Below are 20,926 nucleotides of genomic sequence, written 5' to 3' on the forward strand. Positions count from 1 at the left end.
GTGGTATAATGTTACAGCAACATGGCTCTACTTTCTTAAGCTTCAAGAATGAGTGAACAGCTTGGTGCTAGTCCAGTCCCAAATGTTAGCGTCCTGTTAGAATTTACATAACTCCAAGGACACTGCAACATTACCCTGCAGGTTCCCACATGGACCTGCCCTGTTTCTAAAGCTTTGGGCAGCTTACAGCTCGCAAAGCAGAACATTTTAGAAATCTTTTGTTTCAGGTATTGGGATGATATAGCATGTGGCATCTCTTCTCCCCACCACACCCCCTTCAATATAAGACCTAGATACTGTGGGATGTGAAATACAAGAGCAGTCAAGTACAACATTCCTAGAGTGAACATGTTTACACATGGGAAGGAGTGTTTGTCCAGCCAGCAGGTAAACTTCCTGTTTCCTTCTGGGCTGGGACAGACTTCCTCTGCATGTGACTAGAGGTGGGCGTGGCATCACCTGTGCAGGTAACGACAAAAGCACAGGGCAGAGCAGCCATCTCTATCTTTTTGACCACATGCATCGAAGAAGCAACATCTGCTTAGCCAAAGATGCTTCCAGCCAAGACAGGACACAGGGACTGTCTTCTTATGAGATAGTTTCTAGGTATATGTTACTTTTCTAAGCTAAGTCTGCCTTCTGGGATCCTATTGTGAACAGAATGATGTGTGAGTAAACCTTTTTATACTTTTATAGAAGACTGTGTCATGTCTTATCTTTTATGAGGGAATAAGGGGGAAATACCAGAACAGTTATTATACGGGCTTTAGCGAGCCTGAGCAAACGCATCTACTGCAAGTTTAAAAAAGGGAATGTTACTCTGCTAAATTGTGAACTTTCTAACACAAGTTGGAAAGGCTACAATCAGACAATATATCCTCTCCTGCATCCCTGAACATTCCCACAGATACTGCTGTGGGGTGTTGTTTTGGCATTCTCCAAGTTGAAATGGAGAATTATGTTTATAATTTTAAACATTCAATCGTGATTAGGGCTGGACAGGAAGTTAATGAAGGGGGACTGGGAAGGACCAGAAGCCTTCACAAAACCTTGTCCTCCTCTTGTTTTCTGCAGATATGACCACCACCTATTTAAGAACATAAGAAGAGCCAGCTAAATCAGGACAATGGCCAATGTAGTCCAACATCCTGTTCTCCTAGTGGCCAAGCAGATGCCTGAGAGAAGCCAAGAAGAAGAAGATGAGCACAAGAGCACTTCCCCCTCCTGTGGTTTCCAGAAAGTGGTACGGTGGTACTTTGGTTTGCATACGTCTTGGATTACAAACACATCAAACCCAGAACTGTGTGTGTCCCAGTTTGCAACCTTTTTTTGGATTACAACCCTTTTTGGGAGGGGGGGTTACGAACAAATTTTTTTTGGAGGCCCCAATGGTGAAAGCCCGCCTTGGGTTACAACCTGTTTTGGTTTACAAACGGACCTCCGGAACGGATTATGGTTGTAAACCAAGGTACCACTGCATTTGGAAGCTGTGTTGGACATGCTCCCTAGTGCTGGTGGCCACCATTTTTCCTTAATGCTAGTCATCTTTTGATTCTGATGACAGCAGTGACAGCAGGGAGTAATCACCACCATTAGTAAGCTCTCTCCTGTTTATGCTCCTTTTCATGCACCCTGAAATCATCACAAGGCTACTACCACTGGCAAATAGCCAAAACTTGTGGTTGCCACCAACTCTACCCTATCCCCACCCCAACTTGGAGGGAGGGGCAAGGTCCTGTTGCCTCCAGTATCACACTAAGCTTTGGAGGCACTCAGAAAGCAGGAAAAACAGACTTCACAATGACTTTGGAGGCCTTAAAAACCAGCCGTATGTTTCAAGGCCTTGCACAAGGAACTCCAGCCTCTCCCTTGCCTGACTAAAGGGGCACTTGCCATGGGCAAACTGGTAAGCACACTTGTGGACCTCAAGTCACATCACAAGGTGTTTCTTTCCTTTCCTGCTTCCTTGAAAACAGAAGTGAGGGTTGAGGTTTGAGCATGAATCACTCAATTGCACCTTGAATGCCTTCACCAGCTCCAATAACTCAGTACTGAAGGGAGGTTCTGTATTACAATATATTTTGCATTTACTTCCCTCAACCTTTGAAATGGGTATGGAGGTTGAGCAGGGACTGAAACACGAGTACTAAATTTCATTCTGAAATCCCAGAGATAAGAACACATCCACCCGTAATGAAACAGAGAATGTCAAATGGCAAGTGTGTCACTTCATTCGATCAATTGCAGTTGGTGGCTTTTCATTTTAATAAGACAAAAGGGGGAAAATGAGCAAAGAACTCAAGTTTTTGTGTAATGATTCAATAAAATGCTCCTGAACAGCTAGATCTTTTGATGCCACCCACTTGTGCTTAGAACTTTCAAAAATGCAAAATAAATGCATCAAGTGTCTCTTGATAAGTCTGTAAAAATGCAACCACAATAGGATATTTTTCTCTGCTTTTCAAATTCAGTCTGATCCAGCATTGAGACTTGAGCATCAAAGGTCATTTTAGGTGCACTCTAATTTTGCAAAAGAATCCCACGTACACAGGCTCTCATTGGGTGATTGGTGTAAGTCACAATGGCCGAGCACTGTCACCTAGCAACAGCTCATTACACCTTTAAAAAATGCAAATATTCTCCCACAAATGCCACACATTTATTCTGGACCAAAATTACCACCCACATAAAACCAATGACTCTCATTCTAATGGTAACCCAAAAGAACCGGTGTGGGTGGTTTCATTGATAGGCCCAGAATATAATAACAAATTTCTTGTCCTTTCTAACTCGCATGGAATTCTCCAAACCATGGCAGATAATGATGCTCTAGGGGAGCCTTCTGGATAAAAACAACTGCTTCTGGTTAAAATTTAAAAAGGATGTGTGAAAGTAGATGTTTTTTAAAAGGAAAGACATTTTCAACCAGAGAAAGATGAACCGCTGGCTCTCACTGGGTGCTAAACCCGTGTCAAGAATGCAGGCGACGGCTCACATGACTGAATGGTGCTCCAGAGGACTTGCACCTAGAAAACTAGCTGTCACAGAAAAGACTAGGCTAGAGGAGCCTTCTTCCTGACACGCCAGTTTTTAATATGTAGTGGGGCTTTTCTGTTTTCAACGTGAATCCCCACCTGAGCCCGAAGTGCCACTTCAGAGATCACTAGACAAGAGCATATGGTTTTAGGAGAGAGAGTCGAAGTCAGGGGGAGCCAACACAGTCCCCTCTGACCGTTAGCCATGCTGGGTCGGACTGGTGAGAGTTGGAGGGTCACAGGTTTGCAACCCCTAGTTTAAGGCTACAAAAGAAAGGAAGATGAGGGCAAACAGTCCCATGTTCCCAAGCCAAGGTTGTTTGTCTTGAAGGGCTGGGCTCAGTGAGAAGGGCTGGCAGATGTTGTGGGTTGAAGCTTCCATAATTGTTGACCATTGACCATGCTGGATGGGACCGGTGAATTTTAATCCACAGCAGGGGTGGGCAACCTAAGGCCCGGGGGCCGGATGCAGCCCAATCACCTTCTAAATCCAGCCCGTGGATGGTCGGGAATCAGTGTGTTTTTACATGAGGAGAATGTGTGCTTTTATTTAAAATGCATCTGGGTTATTTGTGGGGCATAGGAATTTGTTCATTGCCCCCCCAAAAAAATATAGTACAGCCCACCACATGGTCTGAGGGACGGTGGACCGGCCCATGGCTGAAAAAGGTTGCTGACCCCTGACCTTAAGGGTGCCCTATTGGCTAGGTAAAAGGTAAAGGGACCCCTGACCTTCAGGTCCAGTAGTGACCGACTCTGGGGTTGCGGCGCTCATCTTGCTTTATTGGGAGCCAGCGTACAGCTTCCGGGTCATGTGGCTAGCATGACTAAGCCACTTCTGGCGAACCGGAGCAGCTCACGGAAACGCCGTTTACCTTCCCGCCGGAGTGGTACCTATTTATCTACTTGCACTTTGACGTGCTTTCGAACTGCTAGGTTGGCAGGAGCAGGGACCGAGCAACGGGAGCTCACCCCGTCACAGGGATTCGAACCGCCGACCTTCTGATTGGCAAGTCCTAGGTTCTTTGGTTTAGCCCACAGCGCCACCCGCATCCCTACCCTATTAGCTACCCGTGTCCTAAACCAGGGAGGGAGAAACCCATGATTCTCCAGATGGGCAGCCCCAGGCAGTAAAGCCAATAATTAGGGGTGATGGAGTCCAACATCTGGAGGGCCACAGGTTCCCCATCACTGGTCTAAGTGGAAGAGGCTCCACTGGCGTGCACGATGACCTGGAATGCAACCCCTCACAAATGGGGAGTTGTCTGTATACGTTGAAGAGGCAGATGGGGCTTATCAACCTGGGAAGGTAGCCCATCTAGGAGAAGGACAACTGAGCCTAAACTTCCACTGCCTTACAAGACATCTTCAGGAGAAGAAAAGCCTAAGGAGTGAACCCTACCCAAATCCAGAGTGGAGTCCCTAAGATGGCGCCTCCTTTTGCCAACTCCGGAGGCCAAGCTGGTGCCAAACGTATTGCTCTGCTTTCCTTTGGGGGGGTGGGGGTGGGGGTGGGGGAGTCTTGTAATCTGGGCAGCCCAGGATCTCCATAAACACTGTGACCCACAGAGGTCGCATCAGTGCTGCAAATGCAGTGGTTTGAAGTCACTGTCACCTCAATGTGGTAACATTGAGTCCGGAGCAGCAACATATAGGATTGCACTGCTAAGTCTGCTTTGGCTGCTGTACTTTGAAAACGATGCAGGCAGTTTACAGAGAATTCAGCAGTGATCAGAAAGATGATAAACAAGTCGAGAGCCAATGATGACTGAGGAAAGACTGCCGAAACAGGAAATGCTTAGCTTAGACAAAATAAGATTTAAGGGGGACATGGCAACAGTTTTCAAGTATCTAAAGCTCTTCCATTAAAAAGGAAGTAGGCAAATACTTGCTGAGGCGATGGAGGTAAGAATCCAAGTGGCAGCAAACAATATAGTTAATATTTATAAAGCCCCTCTCCCCCAAAAAGTGCTCGTGTGCATTATTGTATTATCTTTTCAAGGCCAGGGCCACTTAAAGCCAGCCAGCCAATCAGCCTGCCCAGTAATGAGGCTTGAAAGGGGAGGGGGTGGAGGAGTATCAATTTGGCACTCCCACACTCATGCCGCCTGAGACGATGGACTCATTCTGCCTCATCGTTGGGCCAGCACTGCACATTTTTTAATCCTGCCCTTTCTCCTAGAACCTCGGGACAGCGTGTGCCACGTGGTTCTCACATTGCCGCTTTAGCACTAGCCCCTGTATGTTGCCGTAGATCTGAGTAGGAAATAGATCTGGTGGATCCACTGCCGCTTCCCAAGCCCCGTGGGCTCACATCAGTCGGGGAAGCAGGGTATGGAGGGCAGAGAGTGGCTGCTTTTGACCCCTCAGTTGATTTCAGTGGGGAAGGGATTAGTTGCAGCAGCTCCAGGCTGGTCTAGAGGGGCAGGCTGATGCTGGGTGCCTGTTTCATCAGAGAACCATCAACAGTAGCTCTTCACCCCAGGGAGCTATCTTTGGACATAGTGATGGCCTCTGTGGCAGACATGCTTCTCTCTCGGTGGAGAAGCACCTCCTCTCCTTTCCAACCCTCTTCAGGCAAGGGAACTGCAGGTTAGGATTGCAATTCTTGGCTCAGAAACAGCTCCTCAATGAGACTAACAAGCCCCATAGTATTACACCCATTTTACAGATGGAGAGGCTGAGGAGAGAATGGTACCTTTGCCTATGTGAGGCAGCACACAGCTGTACAAATACAGGAAGTCCAGTAAATGAGCAAACTTCTAGAAGCAGGTGTTTACATGGTGCAATTCAACACTCTGACCCAAGGAGCCTACTGCCATTTACTCAAGTAGAGGATCCGACCCACAACTTAGGGTTCTATCTGACAGTCAATAGGCAGTGTCTAGGGAAAAGAGGCTCTAACTGCTCTTTACTGTTTTGTTTTTGCCGCTTATTAATTTTTCTCCAGGACTAATCAAAAACAAAACATGAAGGGAGAGAGCTAGCCCCCGGCAGCAATCTGGGAGAGATATTGACATTCTCATTAAGGCAGGCTTCATTAAACAGCCCCGTCCTCAGTATCAGCGCAGCCTGACGACACATTGTCTCCAGCTAATTATCTTCTGCTGGCAAAAGGAATTGCACAATTCTTCAACATCGCTTAAAAAAGAAAAGTCTACCTCGCCAACATTGATCTTTTGTTTCCTTTCCTTATTGGCATCCATTGAATTTTATCTCTGGCTGGCTTCCCCGCCTCCCCCCCCCCCCGCCTCCTGCTTTCCCTTTTTAAAAGTTTATGTGAAGAAACCAGCCAGTGGGGGTCAGGATGTAGGGAGGAGAGATTCTTCCAGACTGTTACTATTTTGGGTTGGGGTTCAGTCACATACCAGCAAATTCACATTGCATAATTATAGCAGATTGGGAAGTTTTGCGCAACAATCCTGCCTCTCCAAAACATTGGGGTTTGTTTTTTTTCCAATAAAGGAAAATGACAGGAAATAGTGTGATAGCAGATTCAGGCAGCAGGTGCTTTGATGCAATATCATCTCTCCTCCCTGCGAACGAATCAGGATGGACGAGTGTCCATCCTGGAAGTGCCCTTTGTCTTACAACAATCGGATTGCACCTCCAAGACTCCAGGCTCTGTATGCTCAAGAAAGTGAGGCGGTTGGTAGCGGTGGTGGAAGAGGAATCTGAAATGTAGCATGCTGTCAGATTCAGTTCCGCTCCTGTGGATGGAGGAGGGGAAGACAAGCATGATCTCTCACTAGCCTACGGATGTTAGGAGGCTTCTTCACCAGGTTTTCTGAAGTCCTGCCTTGGGCAAGAGCCAGGTGAAGCACGCAGCCACTGCCAGGCTTGAGTCCCAGCTCTTTAGTTAGAATAAAACCAGGGCATTCTTGGAAAGGATTGATCTCCTGCTGTTGTTGACCCACCACCCTAGCTGTGAAGCCTGGGCAGCTGTTGGGTGCTGGGAACAGGAGCTGAATGGGCAAAAAAAGAGAGAAAGCAATGTGGTATCTGGACAGAATATGGCATGGGTCAATTTGGGGAAGAGTTGTAACTCGGTGCTTTGCCCTGATCCGATTCTTGGTACCTCCAGATAGGCCTGGAACCCTGGGGGATGCTGCCAGTCTGTGCCCGTAACATTAGTGATGGTGCTGAAGCTCATGACAGTGAGAAAAGAGTGCAGAAAACGATTCCCTGTTCCGAAAGCCCAAGCCTATTAAGAGCCAATCCAAGTCTCCTTTGACTTGATGAGCTAGTGTGGTCACAGCCTTCTCCAACATGGAAGCTGTTGCTGGTTGTCTCTAATGGCCCATGGCCCACCCTCATGAAACAGGGGCAGGGAAGGCTGCTGGCAGCAGCAGAGGCCTCATCTTTAAACCCTGGATTCTTGTGTGGATCATCCATTAGCACCTGGGAGTATGGAAAATGTAGTTCCCAGAGCTTCCACACTCAAAACAGGAAGCAAGCAAGCTGCAAATCTGTAGGCTATGCACCCAACTGAAAAAGCATTACTAAAACATTTCCTCCCAACACTCATAAGCGCTGGTTTCTGAGCCTCACAAGCAACTTGTTTTCTAGAGCAGAATTCTGCCCACTAATCAGAAACGTAAGCACACCCTAGTTCAAGGATGGGACCTGTGGCCCGCCAGATGTTCTCAAACTGATAATATCCATGACCATTGTCCTGGCTCTCACTGGAGGATGAAGAACTCAAACGTGGAGCATGGTTTCTGCCAAAATCTTTAAGGCTCGGATCAGCGTGGTGCAGGGGCAAAAGAGGGTTCAAATAGGATATGCATAGCTAAGCAAACTAGCAAGTGACGTGCCCACTTGGGTGCCATTATATGGAAATGGGGCAAGCGCAACTTCAGCAAGTTGAGCTATCGTCTGAACTGGTCAAGCAAACAGGAACTCCTTCTCGAGGGCTGAACCTGAGGTGTCTGCTCACGCCTGCACTGGCGTCCCTGTGACTTAGGCGATGGAGGAGGTGACCACAACAGCTCTGAACCAGACAGAGCAGCAGACTCCTCCTGAGAGGATGAGCTAGAGCTGGGCTCCAGTGGTACCATGACTGGAAGCATGGCTGGCAAAGGAGCCGGGGGTGAAGTGGTCACATCGCACCTGGGTGGTGTCGGGGGGGGGGCAGTGCTGGGGGGCTATGCCACTGAGACCCTCCCCAGGATCTGACTCCTCATCTGTAACTCTCTCCCAGCAGGGATTCTTCTGTCTCTTGAGTCCCTGGTGCAAACCACCCCAACCCACTGGGCCTCTCTCTGGGTCATCAAGAGGCAGCTCCTCCAGCGCCCTCCCCCCGAGTCCTGGTCTGACCAGCCCCCCATGATTACTCCTTGGGACTCATGACAACCATTGGATGTGCTGGCTGGGTGAGTGGGAGTTTAACATCCCTGCCCTAGCGCATTACGTGTGTGTGTGTGCATGTGTGTGTGTTAAAAGGTGATGCCAGGGGTGTTTGCCAAAAGCACTAAGACCAGAAAAGGTCTGGCAGCCACAGCGATAGGCATTTTCTTTTCTTCCTGGCCATGAATCCCATTCTCCTCATTCTTGCATTTCAATCAACAGGTTAAATATTTTTTTTAAGTACTATACAGATTCCTGAAGAATAATTCTACCAGCAACTACTAAAGACAGTAGCCAAAAATGGAACCTCCCTGTTTGGACCTGCAACACCTCTGATGACGAAAGGGGGGCAAACAGCAGGGGGTGGCCACTTATAATGAGCTCCATGCACTCTCTGTACTAATAAATAAATGTTCTACACTACCAAAGAAACTGAACTAAGTGGCCTCATTTATGTAAATTAAATATGCCTATTTTTGCATAACTGATTCTTCTTCTGATTGTTATAGGGGTGGGCAAGGAGGTATGAAGGGCACTGGAGCCCACCCCCTGAATATTGATAATATTAGGGCCCTTTGGGGGGGCCCTTGTTTAGCAGTCTAGGATGGGGAAGCATTGAAGGAATAAGGCCCACTGAGGCTCATTCACTTGCGCTAAACGATTGCTTACTGTTACGTGAGAAAGAGACCAAAGAAGAGCTAACTGAAGAGCCTGATTCAGACAAGACAGTCCCAGCTCCTGTGAATTTTAGTTCTGTGAGCTGAGAATGAGCTTTGGGTCCAAAGACTCCCCCCACTCAGCTGCTGCTTGCCTCTCTCTTTCACGTGCCAGTTACAGGCACCAGCTCTAGTTAGTGGAAGCCACAGTTTCCCATTATGCCCAAAACAGAGAACTGTGGCTTGATGCCCATTTACCACCCAAAATCTTAAACCACACTTGGTATGTGGTTTAAGATCCTGGATAGTCAACTGACATTAAACCACAGTTCCTGATTTCAGAAGAAATGAGCCTCAAAGAGAAATGAGTCCTGACCATTGCCCATCCTGGCTGGGCCTCAGCATCATCTGGAGCCACTCCTGCTATGACGAGTGGCCTTCATTATGGACACTTCTGACAAACATGTACCATGTCAAGGCACTGTTCACAATAAGCAGCACACATGGTGTAAATGATTGTGTAATAAACAAATCAAGGATATATGAATAAATCCTCGCTTCGTTTAATTTCCTCAGGTGATTCATTTTGCTTGTGGAAGAACCTTCAAGCTTGCTCTGAATCCAGAGTTGAACTGATGACTTTTAGAACCACCTCCAAGGAATTTTGCTCCTCCCAGAGAAACTCTTTTGGCTCCCTCAAAAGTATCTCAAGATGCTTTGACTGATGAAGGATTGCCATATTTTCTTTCAGCTTTTCTTTAGGCAGGTTCTCTGTATCGATTGCAACTAATTGCCAGGCATTCCACTTCAAAATTACCCTTTTCACAATAGCCTTGAGGTCTGGAATAACTGATTATGGGATGGAAGGCAACCGCATTGAGAGTTAATGGTGGTGGGGAGGCTACAGCTCAGTGGTAAAGCACCTCCTAGGCATACAGAAGGTCTTGGGTTCCATCTCTCGCATCTCCAGATGGACTATATGGAATTGGCAGAAATGACTGGCAGAATCCGCGACCAGGGAGAAGAGTCGGTGGAGGAAGACTGGGAAAAATTTAAGGACTATTTGCAGAAGTACTGTAAAATTAAGGAAGCTTAAAATGACGTCTGATGGAAAATAAGTGGTATTGGTAAAAAGATTTCTAAGAAAATGTAAATAGGGATTGATAATTGGAAAATTGATATTTATAACAGGTTAATATCTTGAGTGAGGATAAATGCCAGAGGGTAAGGATTTGCTGAATTTAATATCTGAACTGGAATACAAAATGAGAGGTGTGAGGAGGTCAAGAAACTAGTGAAGGAAGTATAAGATTTGAAATTACTAATCTATTTCCTGTTTTGCTTTTTGGGGTTTTCTTTTTGTCCTTTTTTCTTTTTTGTATTTTTATGTGTTTTGCTTTCTGTATTTTTATATTTTTGTAGTTTTTTCTTTATGTTTAAATGTTGGAATTTTTTATTATTTGTGAAAACCTTAATAAATATTATTATATATATAAAAAAACAATCTCTCGCATCTCCAGGTAAGACCAGAAAAGGCACCTGCCTGAGACCCTCAACAGCCACTGCCAGTCAGTGCTGAATGTGCTGGATGAATCAGTACTGCATTGGGTAATATAAGGCAGCTTCGAACGTACCTGTGGTGACAAATTTTGTACTTACCATGACAGAGATGTGAAGGATCCTTAGCTCTTCTTCTGCTGATTCGCTCTGGGGTTCTTCTGTGGGTTCCAAACCGGGCAAGTTGGGCGTGCCATCTTGGTGGTGGATATGGAAGAGGAGTGTGCCATTTTCCAGCCATTGCTGCCTCCAGCGCACCAATGGGATGTCTTCAGTGTTGCCTGAGATCTCTGCGGATGAAGGAAGAAGACCAGTACAGCCAGGGAACTGCAGCACAAACCCTCTTCCATGCTTTTGCATTGCTAGAACATAGCCTACTGTCTCGTCTGCCTCTGGTCATGCCCACTTTTGCTCTGGTGATTGGCAGGGGAAGGTGGCTCTCAGGCTGAAAGAGGTTCCTCACCCCGATGTAAAGGGATGGATACGACCAGGGCTTTCTAGAACCGGAGGCTTCAGGATGAAGGATGCACATGTAAAATTGTAAGTGTGTGTGTGTGTAATCACATCCCTGCAAACTTGTCTTTTGAGATCAGGGCAGCTCTTTGGGGTTTTCCAGGTCAAGACTGCTGAAGGACAGGACTATGGCTTAACAAAGCAGCACAACCTGTTTATACGCAGATTTTCATTGGCTGGCTGAGCGTCATATGGACTTTGGCTGACACTTGAATTCATGAACCAGGCTGATGCTTCATTTCTTGCCTTCAATTCCTACTTTAAAAATGACACACACCCCGTCTTATATCCTGCCAAATCCTCTTGCCTCAAAATCCTCTCAGATAAGTGCCTTGCTTTTGAGGCACTTTGTAAATAATAAATATTATTATCTGTTTTGCCTTTTCCTCACTTTTCTGTATTAGGCCTTTCTCCCTCCAGGTTCTGATCCTCCAGCAAACAAGCCATTACTCACAAGGAGGGCGGACTTCTCTGGTTCGTCATTGCCAGCTCTGAAGCCCACAGTGTTCCTTGAGCTGGAATGCCAACAAGGATTTAACCCAGTGAGCCACTTATGCAGCTCAGGCCCAAGGCAGGAGCTGTGACAAGATTAGCCTCAACAGCCTCTGGAAAGGTTTGAAGATACTCCCTTTCCCACAGGTTAAGTTTGCTCACTAGTCTGAGTGATCATCCAGCTGCCCACCACATTAGCTCCACTCAGGAGCACGTTGCAAACAGGCTTATCTGTTCCGGGTCTTAAGTTGATGTTGATTCTGAAGCAGATGCTGCTGATTAGTTATTATTGTTGATCTGTGCTTTTGAAATGTACTTCATTTCAGCCTATTTTGTTTGTGTAAAGGTAAAGGTGAAGGGACCCCTGACCTTTAGGTCCAGTCGTGACCGACTCTGGGGTTGCGGCGCTCATCTCGCTTTATTGGCCAAGGGAGCCGGTGTACAGCTTCTGGGTCATGTGGCCAGCATGACTAAGTAACCAGAGCAGCGCACGGAAACGCCGTTTACCTTCCCACCGGTACAGTACCTATTTATCTACTTGCACTGGTGTGCTTTCGAACTGCTAGGTTGGCAGGAGCAGGGACTGAGCAACGGGAGCTCACCCCGTCGCAGGGATTTGAACTGCCAACCTTCTGATCGGCAAGTCCTAGACTCTGTGGGTTACCACAGCGCCACCCGCGTCCCCATTTTGTTTGTGTATTTCAGTATTTATTCTATATTGCATGCTTTGTGTTGTGAGCCACCCAATATTCCTGTCTTAGAGAAAGAGCAAGGTATAAAAACTACACAGTGACTAAGTAAGCAACTAGATGACATGCTCAGCTGCAGATGAGCTTCAGTCTTCACCTTTGCTTTGCACCCCTTTGCCTTTGCTCATGACTACACAGGGGCTGTGTCTGCTGCTTCATCTACCTGTCTTATTGTTTCTACCAGTGGGACCCCTTGGCATAGACTATTATCATCTTGCTTATTTAATCCTGATTCTTGATATGAGCCAATAGGCCAGGAGCAATTTTGCTTTTACATGCCTGCCTGCGTTCACGGGGTGGAAAGGTAACATAACCATTCCCTTAACTCTGAAACAGGACTCAATTATATTGTAACTTGCCCTAGGATCCTATTATGAAGCGCAGGTTAAAGAGTTCCTTCCTAAAGAAAAATAACAACTAAATTTTGTGAGTTTCATAATGCAACTTTGGAAATACACATTCCATCTTCCCAGATACAGCCAGGACCCAGCGATTTCAGTTCCTTCAACGGGGCAGGAATGGACAATGTGGCACCCTCCCAGGTGTTTTGGACCACAGTGCCTATCAGCCCCAGCCAACATGGCTAACGGTCAGGGGTGATGCGAATTGTAGACCACATTGGCTGCTCCTTATGGAAGGTGGCTAGAATAGTAGAACGTTTGTAAAGAAGAAGAGGCCAACTCTAAGATGGTTTATAATAGTGCCTAACTCCACCGGGTGCAATCCTATGATGGGCACTCATGGAAAACAAGAGGCAGAATTACTCCCATCAGGTCCTACTGTATAACTCTCCCCTCACCCATCAGTTTTCTCCATGCATGGCATGCTGCTGTTCCTCTGAGCATGCAACAACTCAGAAGGGCCACGAAAGGGCAGCTAAGTCCTTCTCATATCTTACTATCAGCATCTTTCAGCTTGGCATTCCCCAGGGTCCTGGCTCACCACAGGCTAACTTTCAGCAGAATGATAGAATCATAGAGTTGGAAGAGACCACAAGGGCCATCGAGTCCAACCCCCTGCCAAGCAGGAAACACCATCAGAGCACTCCTGATATATGGTTGTCAAGCCTCTGCTTAAAGACCTCCAAAGGAGGAGACTCCACCACACTCCTTGGCAGCAAATTCCACTGTCGAACAGCTCTTACTGTCAGGAAGTTCTTCCTAATGTTTAGGTGGAATCTTCTTTCTTGTAGTTTGGATCCATTGCTCCGTGTCCGCTTCTCTGGAGCAGCAGAAAACAACCTTTCTCCCTCCTCTATGTGACATCCTTTTATATATTTGAACATGGCTATCATATCACCCCTTAACCTCCTCTTCTCCAGGCTAAACATGCCCAGCTCCCTTAGCCGTTCCTCATAAGGCATCGTTTCCAGGCCTTTGACCATTTTGGTTGCCCTCCTCTGGACACGTTCCAGTTTGTCAGTGTCCTTCTTGAACTGTGGTGCCCAGAACTGGACACAGTACTCCAGGTGAGGTCTGACCAGAGCAGAATACAGTGGCACTATTACTTCCCTTGATCTAGATGCTATACTCCTATTGAAGCAAGAGTAGAGCCACCCACAGAGGCCTCTAGGGCAAAGCCAGAAGCAGATTTGACTCAACTGAACCACAGTGCACACTCAGAAGTAGAGCAGCACCAAATGCAAAGGCAGCTGGGAGGGAGAGAGAGAAGAGGGACAGAAGGATTATAGTTTGATCCAATGGGAGTTACTTCCCATCCTGCACTTTGTGAGGACTGCGCCTCTTTCCTCTCCATCTTTCCTTCCTCAAGGGCCAGGACGCTTAGCATCTGCTGCCATTCTGACTGCCGAACCAGCTGGGAGCCTAGAAAGGCCATTGTTCATTAGGTGCTAAGGTATCAGGCCACATCTGATGCCACCATACGCTGCATTCTGAAGGGTAACGAGTGTTTTCCCTTACTGTTATTAACCCCTGGCTCCAGATGGCTATTTTTTAGTCTAGGTGTTAGAAGTTAATGCCAAAGTTAATGGCTTCCCAACCAAGGCCTTAATGGGAGCCACACAGGGGAACCAAGCCGACCATCAATATCTTTCAAACTCTGAACCTGAAATCTGTGCTTTTTCAGCTCTTTCCCTTCTTGGCTCTAAATCTGGTATCCCATCATATAGATTCATGAGCTGTATCCTTTGCTCAGGGTAATGCAACAAATTCCCCATCACATAATTTAACATGCCAAGGACTCGTATCCCTGGCCCTTCCCTACTGAAGGTAATGTGTGCCGGCAGAACTAGGCTAAAGCTGAGACTGATAGTCCTTTTCAAGGTCATAATCAGTGTGGTTCACTGGCAGGAGTGAATGGTTGCCCCCTCCTGCAAAACTAGCAAGCCTTAAGGTTGGTGTACTGCGGAAGGACTTCTACACCCCAGTTGCTGAGATCTGGGTGCTATTAAGAGGGATCTTAGTCCTGGAGTCCTGGACACAATCCTTCAGGAATTTTCTCTTCTGCAAGCTGGAGAGAAATGAGCAGGATAATCTCAAAGACGGCTAATTCCATGTCAGTTCAGCTACGTGGCCACATATGCAATTGTATGTGGGAAATACGTGGAAAGGGCTTGTGTAACCAAACCGGCCCCCATTGTCAGATTCCAAGCAAATGACTGACTGACTTAATTCTGAATTAAATGTCCAGCCTGCTCCTCTATTTTTAAAAGCTATTGTTGTTATACCTTGGGCTCCTTTTGAAGAAAGGGCAAGATAACAAACAAACAAACAAACAAACAAACAAACTTGTTTTTCAAAACTGATAAAAAGAAAGGTATATAATTTAAGATACCAAATACTATTTGCATGAACACAATTATACACATAAAACACGTAACGATTTGCAACAAACACTAACCTGTACAAAGGAGGCTTTGCAACATGATGTTGCAGTATGTAGAGATACGAAAACTGGAGAACACTGCAAATTACGGTAACTGAGTTTAAATCTGTACCAGAGACTTACACTTGGATAGATTACAAGAAAGAGCCTTATTTATTTATTTTTATTTTATTCAAGTGATCAAGGATAATCTAGCCATAATCTATATAAACAGGTGATTGATATTGAGGGGAGGGCTGTATATTTGGTCATTCAGCTTGTGATCACTATTTCTTTGCGCATATAACAGCAAATCATGCCATTCATCATTTCTATTGGATTTTTTGTGAGCAAAGGTATTTGCTATCCTTATGCAATTTATGTTCACACCATTATAGAAGATTGCGATTGAGCCTAAATCCATGTCAACGAAGCCTTGTCACCCAGAAAAGTGGTGTGCAAGTTTAATATTTTCATACTGTGTTGAATAAAAACTGAAATGATATAATGATCCAAGCACCAGGAAATCCCAATGGGAGACGCTCTGAATCTTCCACATTGTTAAATGTAGTTCAGTCAAAAACAAAACAAAAAACAAAACCCCACGACATGTTGATCTTTCAAAATAATTGATGTGAACTAAACAGCAGTATTATTGCATCTATATGCATAAATCAGTCTCTTTATAGCCTATTACAGCAAATTAGTAAAAGCTGGATTAATTATTAAGCTGGGGGGCGGGGGCTCACTCAAACTGGCCCCTCTGAGTGCAACAGAATGACCAGAGAGTAAGGGTGTCCAGCAAGCAAACAGTCCTGTTCTCTGTTCCAGGCTCCTCTGAGGAAGAAACTAAACTAAACTTTGCCTGGGCATTGGAGTTACTTTCCTCTACAGGAAACCAGCTTCAGCCATAGCAGGGAGCCACTCCAAGCAGAGGAAAAGCAGTCAGGACTATTTCCAGCTCAGATTGACCCCAAGGTGCTTTATCACTGATGGAGACCTATGGGGTATCTGTATCTTTCAAGAGATTAATAAAAGAGTCTAAGGGAGACAGGATGAGCAGAAAAATAACAGAGGGCGAAACATTAAAACTTAACCATCCTAATTGTCCACATGACAACAAAAAAACCCTTTCGCTACGGAGGGGAGTGTGTCATTCCCAGGGCCACCTTCATCACACAAGTCAGCTAAGATGTTTGTATCAAGGTAATTAATATCTGCTAAAGGCAGACAGTCAAGGTAATGGCCATCTATTCTAAACCATCTGCCAGGCACTTGGCTTGACATCTGAACATATTTGTGAAGGCGAGGTTAAACGGACAATTGTGGTGGGACTGGGGGGGGTGCATTATAGAGATGAGAAGGACTCAAACCTCAGCCCATTCCTGCAGGCTAATTTGTTTAAGTGCTCATTATGGCAACGGCCAAGAGGGCAACTGGAATCAGATATTATTTTAGCAAATTCAGGCTTGCTGCATGAAAATAAGACGGCTGGTTGTTCATCATCTATCCAGAGGGAGAACACTTAGCTAAAAGCTGGCTTTTGCTCCGGCGTTTGCCTCTATGTGAAAAGTAAGAAGCCGCTGCTATTTTGTAGTTCTCTATTATCAGTGTCACACAAGCACCAATAACTGGGTTCCTTGCTTCTCTTTAAACCACGAAGAGAGATATGTCTGAAAATATGCAGCCATCATGTTGGAAGCCATTCCATTGCTCTTGGGGAGAGGCTCTGGTGCCACATACAGCCACTCCCTCTTTCATAATCTTCTTCCCCAGAGAAACAAAAATGAGATCATCACATCTTGCCAGCACCCCTTTTAACAAAAAAATGCAAGAAGTACTCTGATGACTGCCTTGCCAGAGTAGTGCATGCTCTGGTTATCTCCCGCTTGGACTACTGCAATACACTCTATGTGGGGCTACCTTTGAAGGTGACCCAGAAACTACAACTAATCCAGAATGCGGCAGCTAGACTGGTGACTGGAAGCAGCCACTGAGACCACATGACACCGGTCTTGAAAGACCTACATTGGCTCCCAGTACGTTTCCGAGCACAATTCAAAGTGTTGGTGCTGACCTTTAAAGCCCTAAACAGCCTCAGCCCAGTATACCTGAAGGAGCGTCTCCACCCCCATCGTTCTGCCTGGACACTAAGGTCCAGCGGCGAGGGCCTTCTGGCAGTTCCCTCGCTGCGAGAAGCCAAGTTACAGGGAACCAGGCAGAGGGCCTTCTCGGTAGTGGCGCCCTCCCTGTGGAACGCCCTCCCATCAGATGTCAAAGAGAACAACAACTACCAAACTTTTAGAAGACATCTGAAGGCAGCCCTGTTTAGGGAAGCTTTTAATGTTTGATGTATTTTAATATTCTTTTGGAAGCCACCCAGAGTGGCTGGGGAAACCCAGCCAGATGGGCGGGGTATAAATAATAAATTATCATTATTATTATTATTATTATTATTATTATTATTATTATTATTAATCTGGCCAATGGGCTATCTAGGGCACCCTGTGCTCAACAGTGGCCAGTCAGATTCCTAAGGCAAGCCCACAAACAGGATATGTGGGCAAAAGTGTGCGTGTGTGCACACACCCACACCCAGTATATTCCTCAGTTACTGGTATTCAGTGGCACACTGCCTCTAATCTTGCCATTAGCATAAAACCATCATGACTTATAACCATTGATAGTCCTGTCCTCCATGAATTTGTGTAATCCCTTTTTATAATAATAATAATGTATTATTTATTATTTATACCCCGCCCATCTGGCTGGGTTTCCCCAGCCACTCTGGGCAGCTTCCAACAAAATATTAAAATACAATGGTCTGTTAAACATTAAAAAGCTTCCCTAAACAGGGCCATTAAAGCCATCAAAGTTGGTGGCCATCACATCTTGTGGTGGTGAATTCTATATTTTAACTACATGCTGCGTGAAGAAGCATTTCCTTTTCTCTGTCTTGAATTTCCCACCATTCAGGTTCATTGGTTGACCCCCAGGCTGTAAGTACTGCAGAATGAAGGAAAGACCCAAATGTTGTAACCTTTCCTCACAGGGGAATTGCTCCAAGCCCTTATTTTGTTTGCACTTTTCTTCACTTTTTCCAGCTGAGAAGTATTATTTTTTGAAGTATGGCGGCCAGAACCTGTAGTCAGTAGTCTTAAATGTGGCCATCTATAAAGATACAATTATAGCTTTATTTTGAATGTGGAGTTGGCCTTTTTCACAGCTGCCACACAGCAGGCATCTATTTTTCATTGAGCTTCCTGCCACAATTCCAAGATCTTTCTTTCCTGGTCAGCTCAGACTCCATTGGTGTAAACACAACGTTGGGATTTTTAGCAATCTCAGTCTCCCTAACTCCAGATCATTTATGATCAAGTTAAAAAATACATGCTCTAATCATGATCCTTGGAGGGCTCCACTCCTTACCTCCCTCTATTGTTCATTTATTTCTACTGTATTTTCTGCTTCCTGCTCTTTTTTCATTTGTGTGTGAAGACCCCCAAAACCACCCCCTAAAATAAATACACAATAGAAACAGATTTTTTGTTTAAGGTTTTTGGCAATAATTTTGGCCACAACTCTATTGAATTACAGCAAGTGAGTGGTTGCCTAGGCATTGGTTCCCGACTACCTGACCCTGTACCATAGCAGGAACAGGACTGACAACTGGGCTCCACCAGAGGTCAGTAAGGGAAAACATACTGGGGGAGCACGGAGTTGAGTGCAGGCTCCAGTTCACCCCATATGCTCTCAGGGCCTCTGGGGTGGCCCTAACCCCAGAAAGCGGATCAGACAAAAGCAAGGAGAGTCCTTGGGTTCCTTTAACGGAATTCCCTAGCAGTAGCGATGGAGGGGCAGGCACAGCCAACCACTTCCCTTCTGCAAAACATGGAACCAGTGCCTAACCGCCAACCTTACAAAGTTGTGATGATTTGCTACACGGTAGGCAAAAACCAAATGGCAACAGCCAAATGGCAAAATTCCTACCGGGCCCCTGCTCCAAAAACAGACAACCCCTAGACAGGCATAGCAAGGCCAAACAACAGCCCAAAATAAAGGGAAGGAGGGTGGGTGATCTGATGCATGTCGAAGGAAAGAGAAAGCTCCCAGTGACGTGCAGCAGCCTATATAGCCCCTCAGCAGCCAAAAGAAAACCCAACAGGCCAAATTTCTGCCCCAGCAACCAAGGGGCAACCAGTGGGGTGTTGTGGCTATCCAAACGATCCCACCCCACAACAGGGAGGCAGTTTAGGTGATCTCACCACAACACATGCTCTCCCTGATTGAGGACACGATCCACCAAGCTGCCAGGTTCCTCTTCTCCCATGCCTGCAAATTTACTCAGGAAGATTTGATGTAGGGCTTTGTCCCAACCTCTTTGAAAGTCCAAATATACAATGGCTGGATTTTTTCGTTCTGTCTTTTGGTGTCCCTTATTTTGTCAAAGTTGGTGTTCCTTTTTGTTCTCCAAATTTGGGCAAGACTTCAGTTTTCTGAAGGGAGCCTTCTTGCATCTTTCCTTGCCTGTGGCTTGTTAAACACACTGGCAGGGTGGGAACTTTCCTGACCTGCTGTATAAATTCTGGCTGAGCTTCTTTTATTGTGGTTTTGAATAACTCCCATGGGATGTGGAGAGACTTGACCCTCTTTCCCTTTCAACTTCCTTAAACCAGGCTCCTTGTTTTTGATAGGTTTCCTCTTCTGTAGTCTTGGCAATTGTACATCAAACTCACTCTATATAGCACTGTGCTCATCGTTTCCAATTAGTCTGGCAGCACATCATGCACCAGGTTCTAGGCGCCACTTAGGATTAGGTCCAGGGCAGGATGACTCCCTTCTGGCTGGTTCCATGGTCAGTTGTTCTCAGACACAGTTGTTTAGAGTATTTAGAAATTTTATTTTAACAGAAATCACCTATTTTTACAACACTTTCTCCTTTCAATGCCTCCCTGATTTTCATTCTTCAGCTCAATATAACCCTGAACATTTCAGTGGAAGGGGATGAAAATTCAAGATCTGTCATGAGCGTTCGCACATCTACAAAAATAAATATCTGCCCCCACAAAGAACAACCCAGCATCCACTCAGAACTCAAACACTGCAAAGTGAAATTCCAAAGTCCTTTTTTTAAAAAAGAAAAAAATGATTTTGTTTATACGATTTCAACACTGTATGCCACAAGCACCTATTTCCTCCAAATTCACTCCACCCGCAGAGTTACAGCATAGCAGCTTTTTAATACACCAGCATGCCAAATAAAAAGAAAGATGGAAAGAAGACCTGGCTGAGTGCAGCTCGTTAATTTATCTTTCCTGAAGGGAGGGAGGGAAGGAGGATCTGTCACAGGGTCCAGAGACCAGCAATGCTGAGAGACTGATCAGTGCAAAGGACTTTTGGGTCTAATCAAGCGTGTTTCAGAGTTACAAGAATTGGATAAAGCCATAAATCTGCCCACGGCTCAAGGAAATGGGGGCAATTAAGCCTGCAGGTGTGTATAATTGTCAAATTGATGATCTATATAAATCAGCAAGGTCTTGAATGTGGCAGGCTTAGTACGGCTGGGAAACGGGCTTCTTCCAAGAGGCTCTGAAGCAGCAGGAGGTCACTCGCCTGTGGAAAGCAAAGCACTGAGAGAAATCCGTTTCACCTTCACTGAGCCGCTTCCTTCTGCATTCATCGTAATCAGTCTCTCAGCAGCAAGTTATGTCAGAGACTTCAAGTAATTGGCACAAAGAGATGACAGATGTAG

At 45.8% G+C, this 20,926-nt stretch overlaps 1 protein-coding gene across 2 annotated transcripts in view; it reads right to left on the minus strand.

Annotated features, from left to right (window-relative positions):
• ASTN1 (astrotactin 1) overlaps positions 1-20,926 on the minus strand; it is a 219,908-nt gene that overhangs the window by 130,048 nt on the left and 68,934 nt on the right. For both annotated transcript variants that reach the window (XM_082229018.1, XM_082229017.1), the window contains exon 2: positions 10,700-10,887. In XM_082229018.1, the coding sequence (XP_082085144.1) occupies positions 10,700-10,887 (188 nt within the window). The remainder of the gene's footprint in view (positions 1-10,699; positions 10,888-20,926) is intronic.

Source organism: Podarcis vaucheri (genome assembly GCF_965113315.1).
Source record: "Podarcis vaucheri genome assembly, chromosome: 6".
Taxonomy (NCBI): Eukaryota; Metazoa; Chordata; class Lepidosauria; order Squamata; family Lacertidae; genus Podarcis; species Podarcis vaucheri.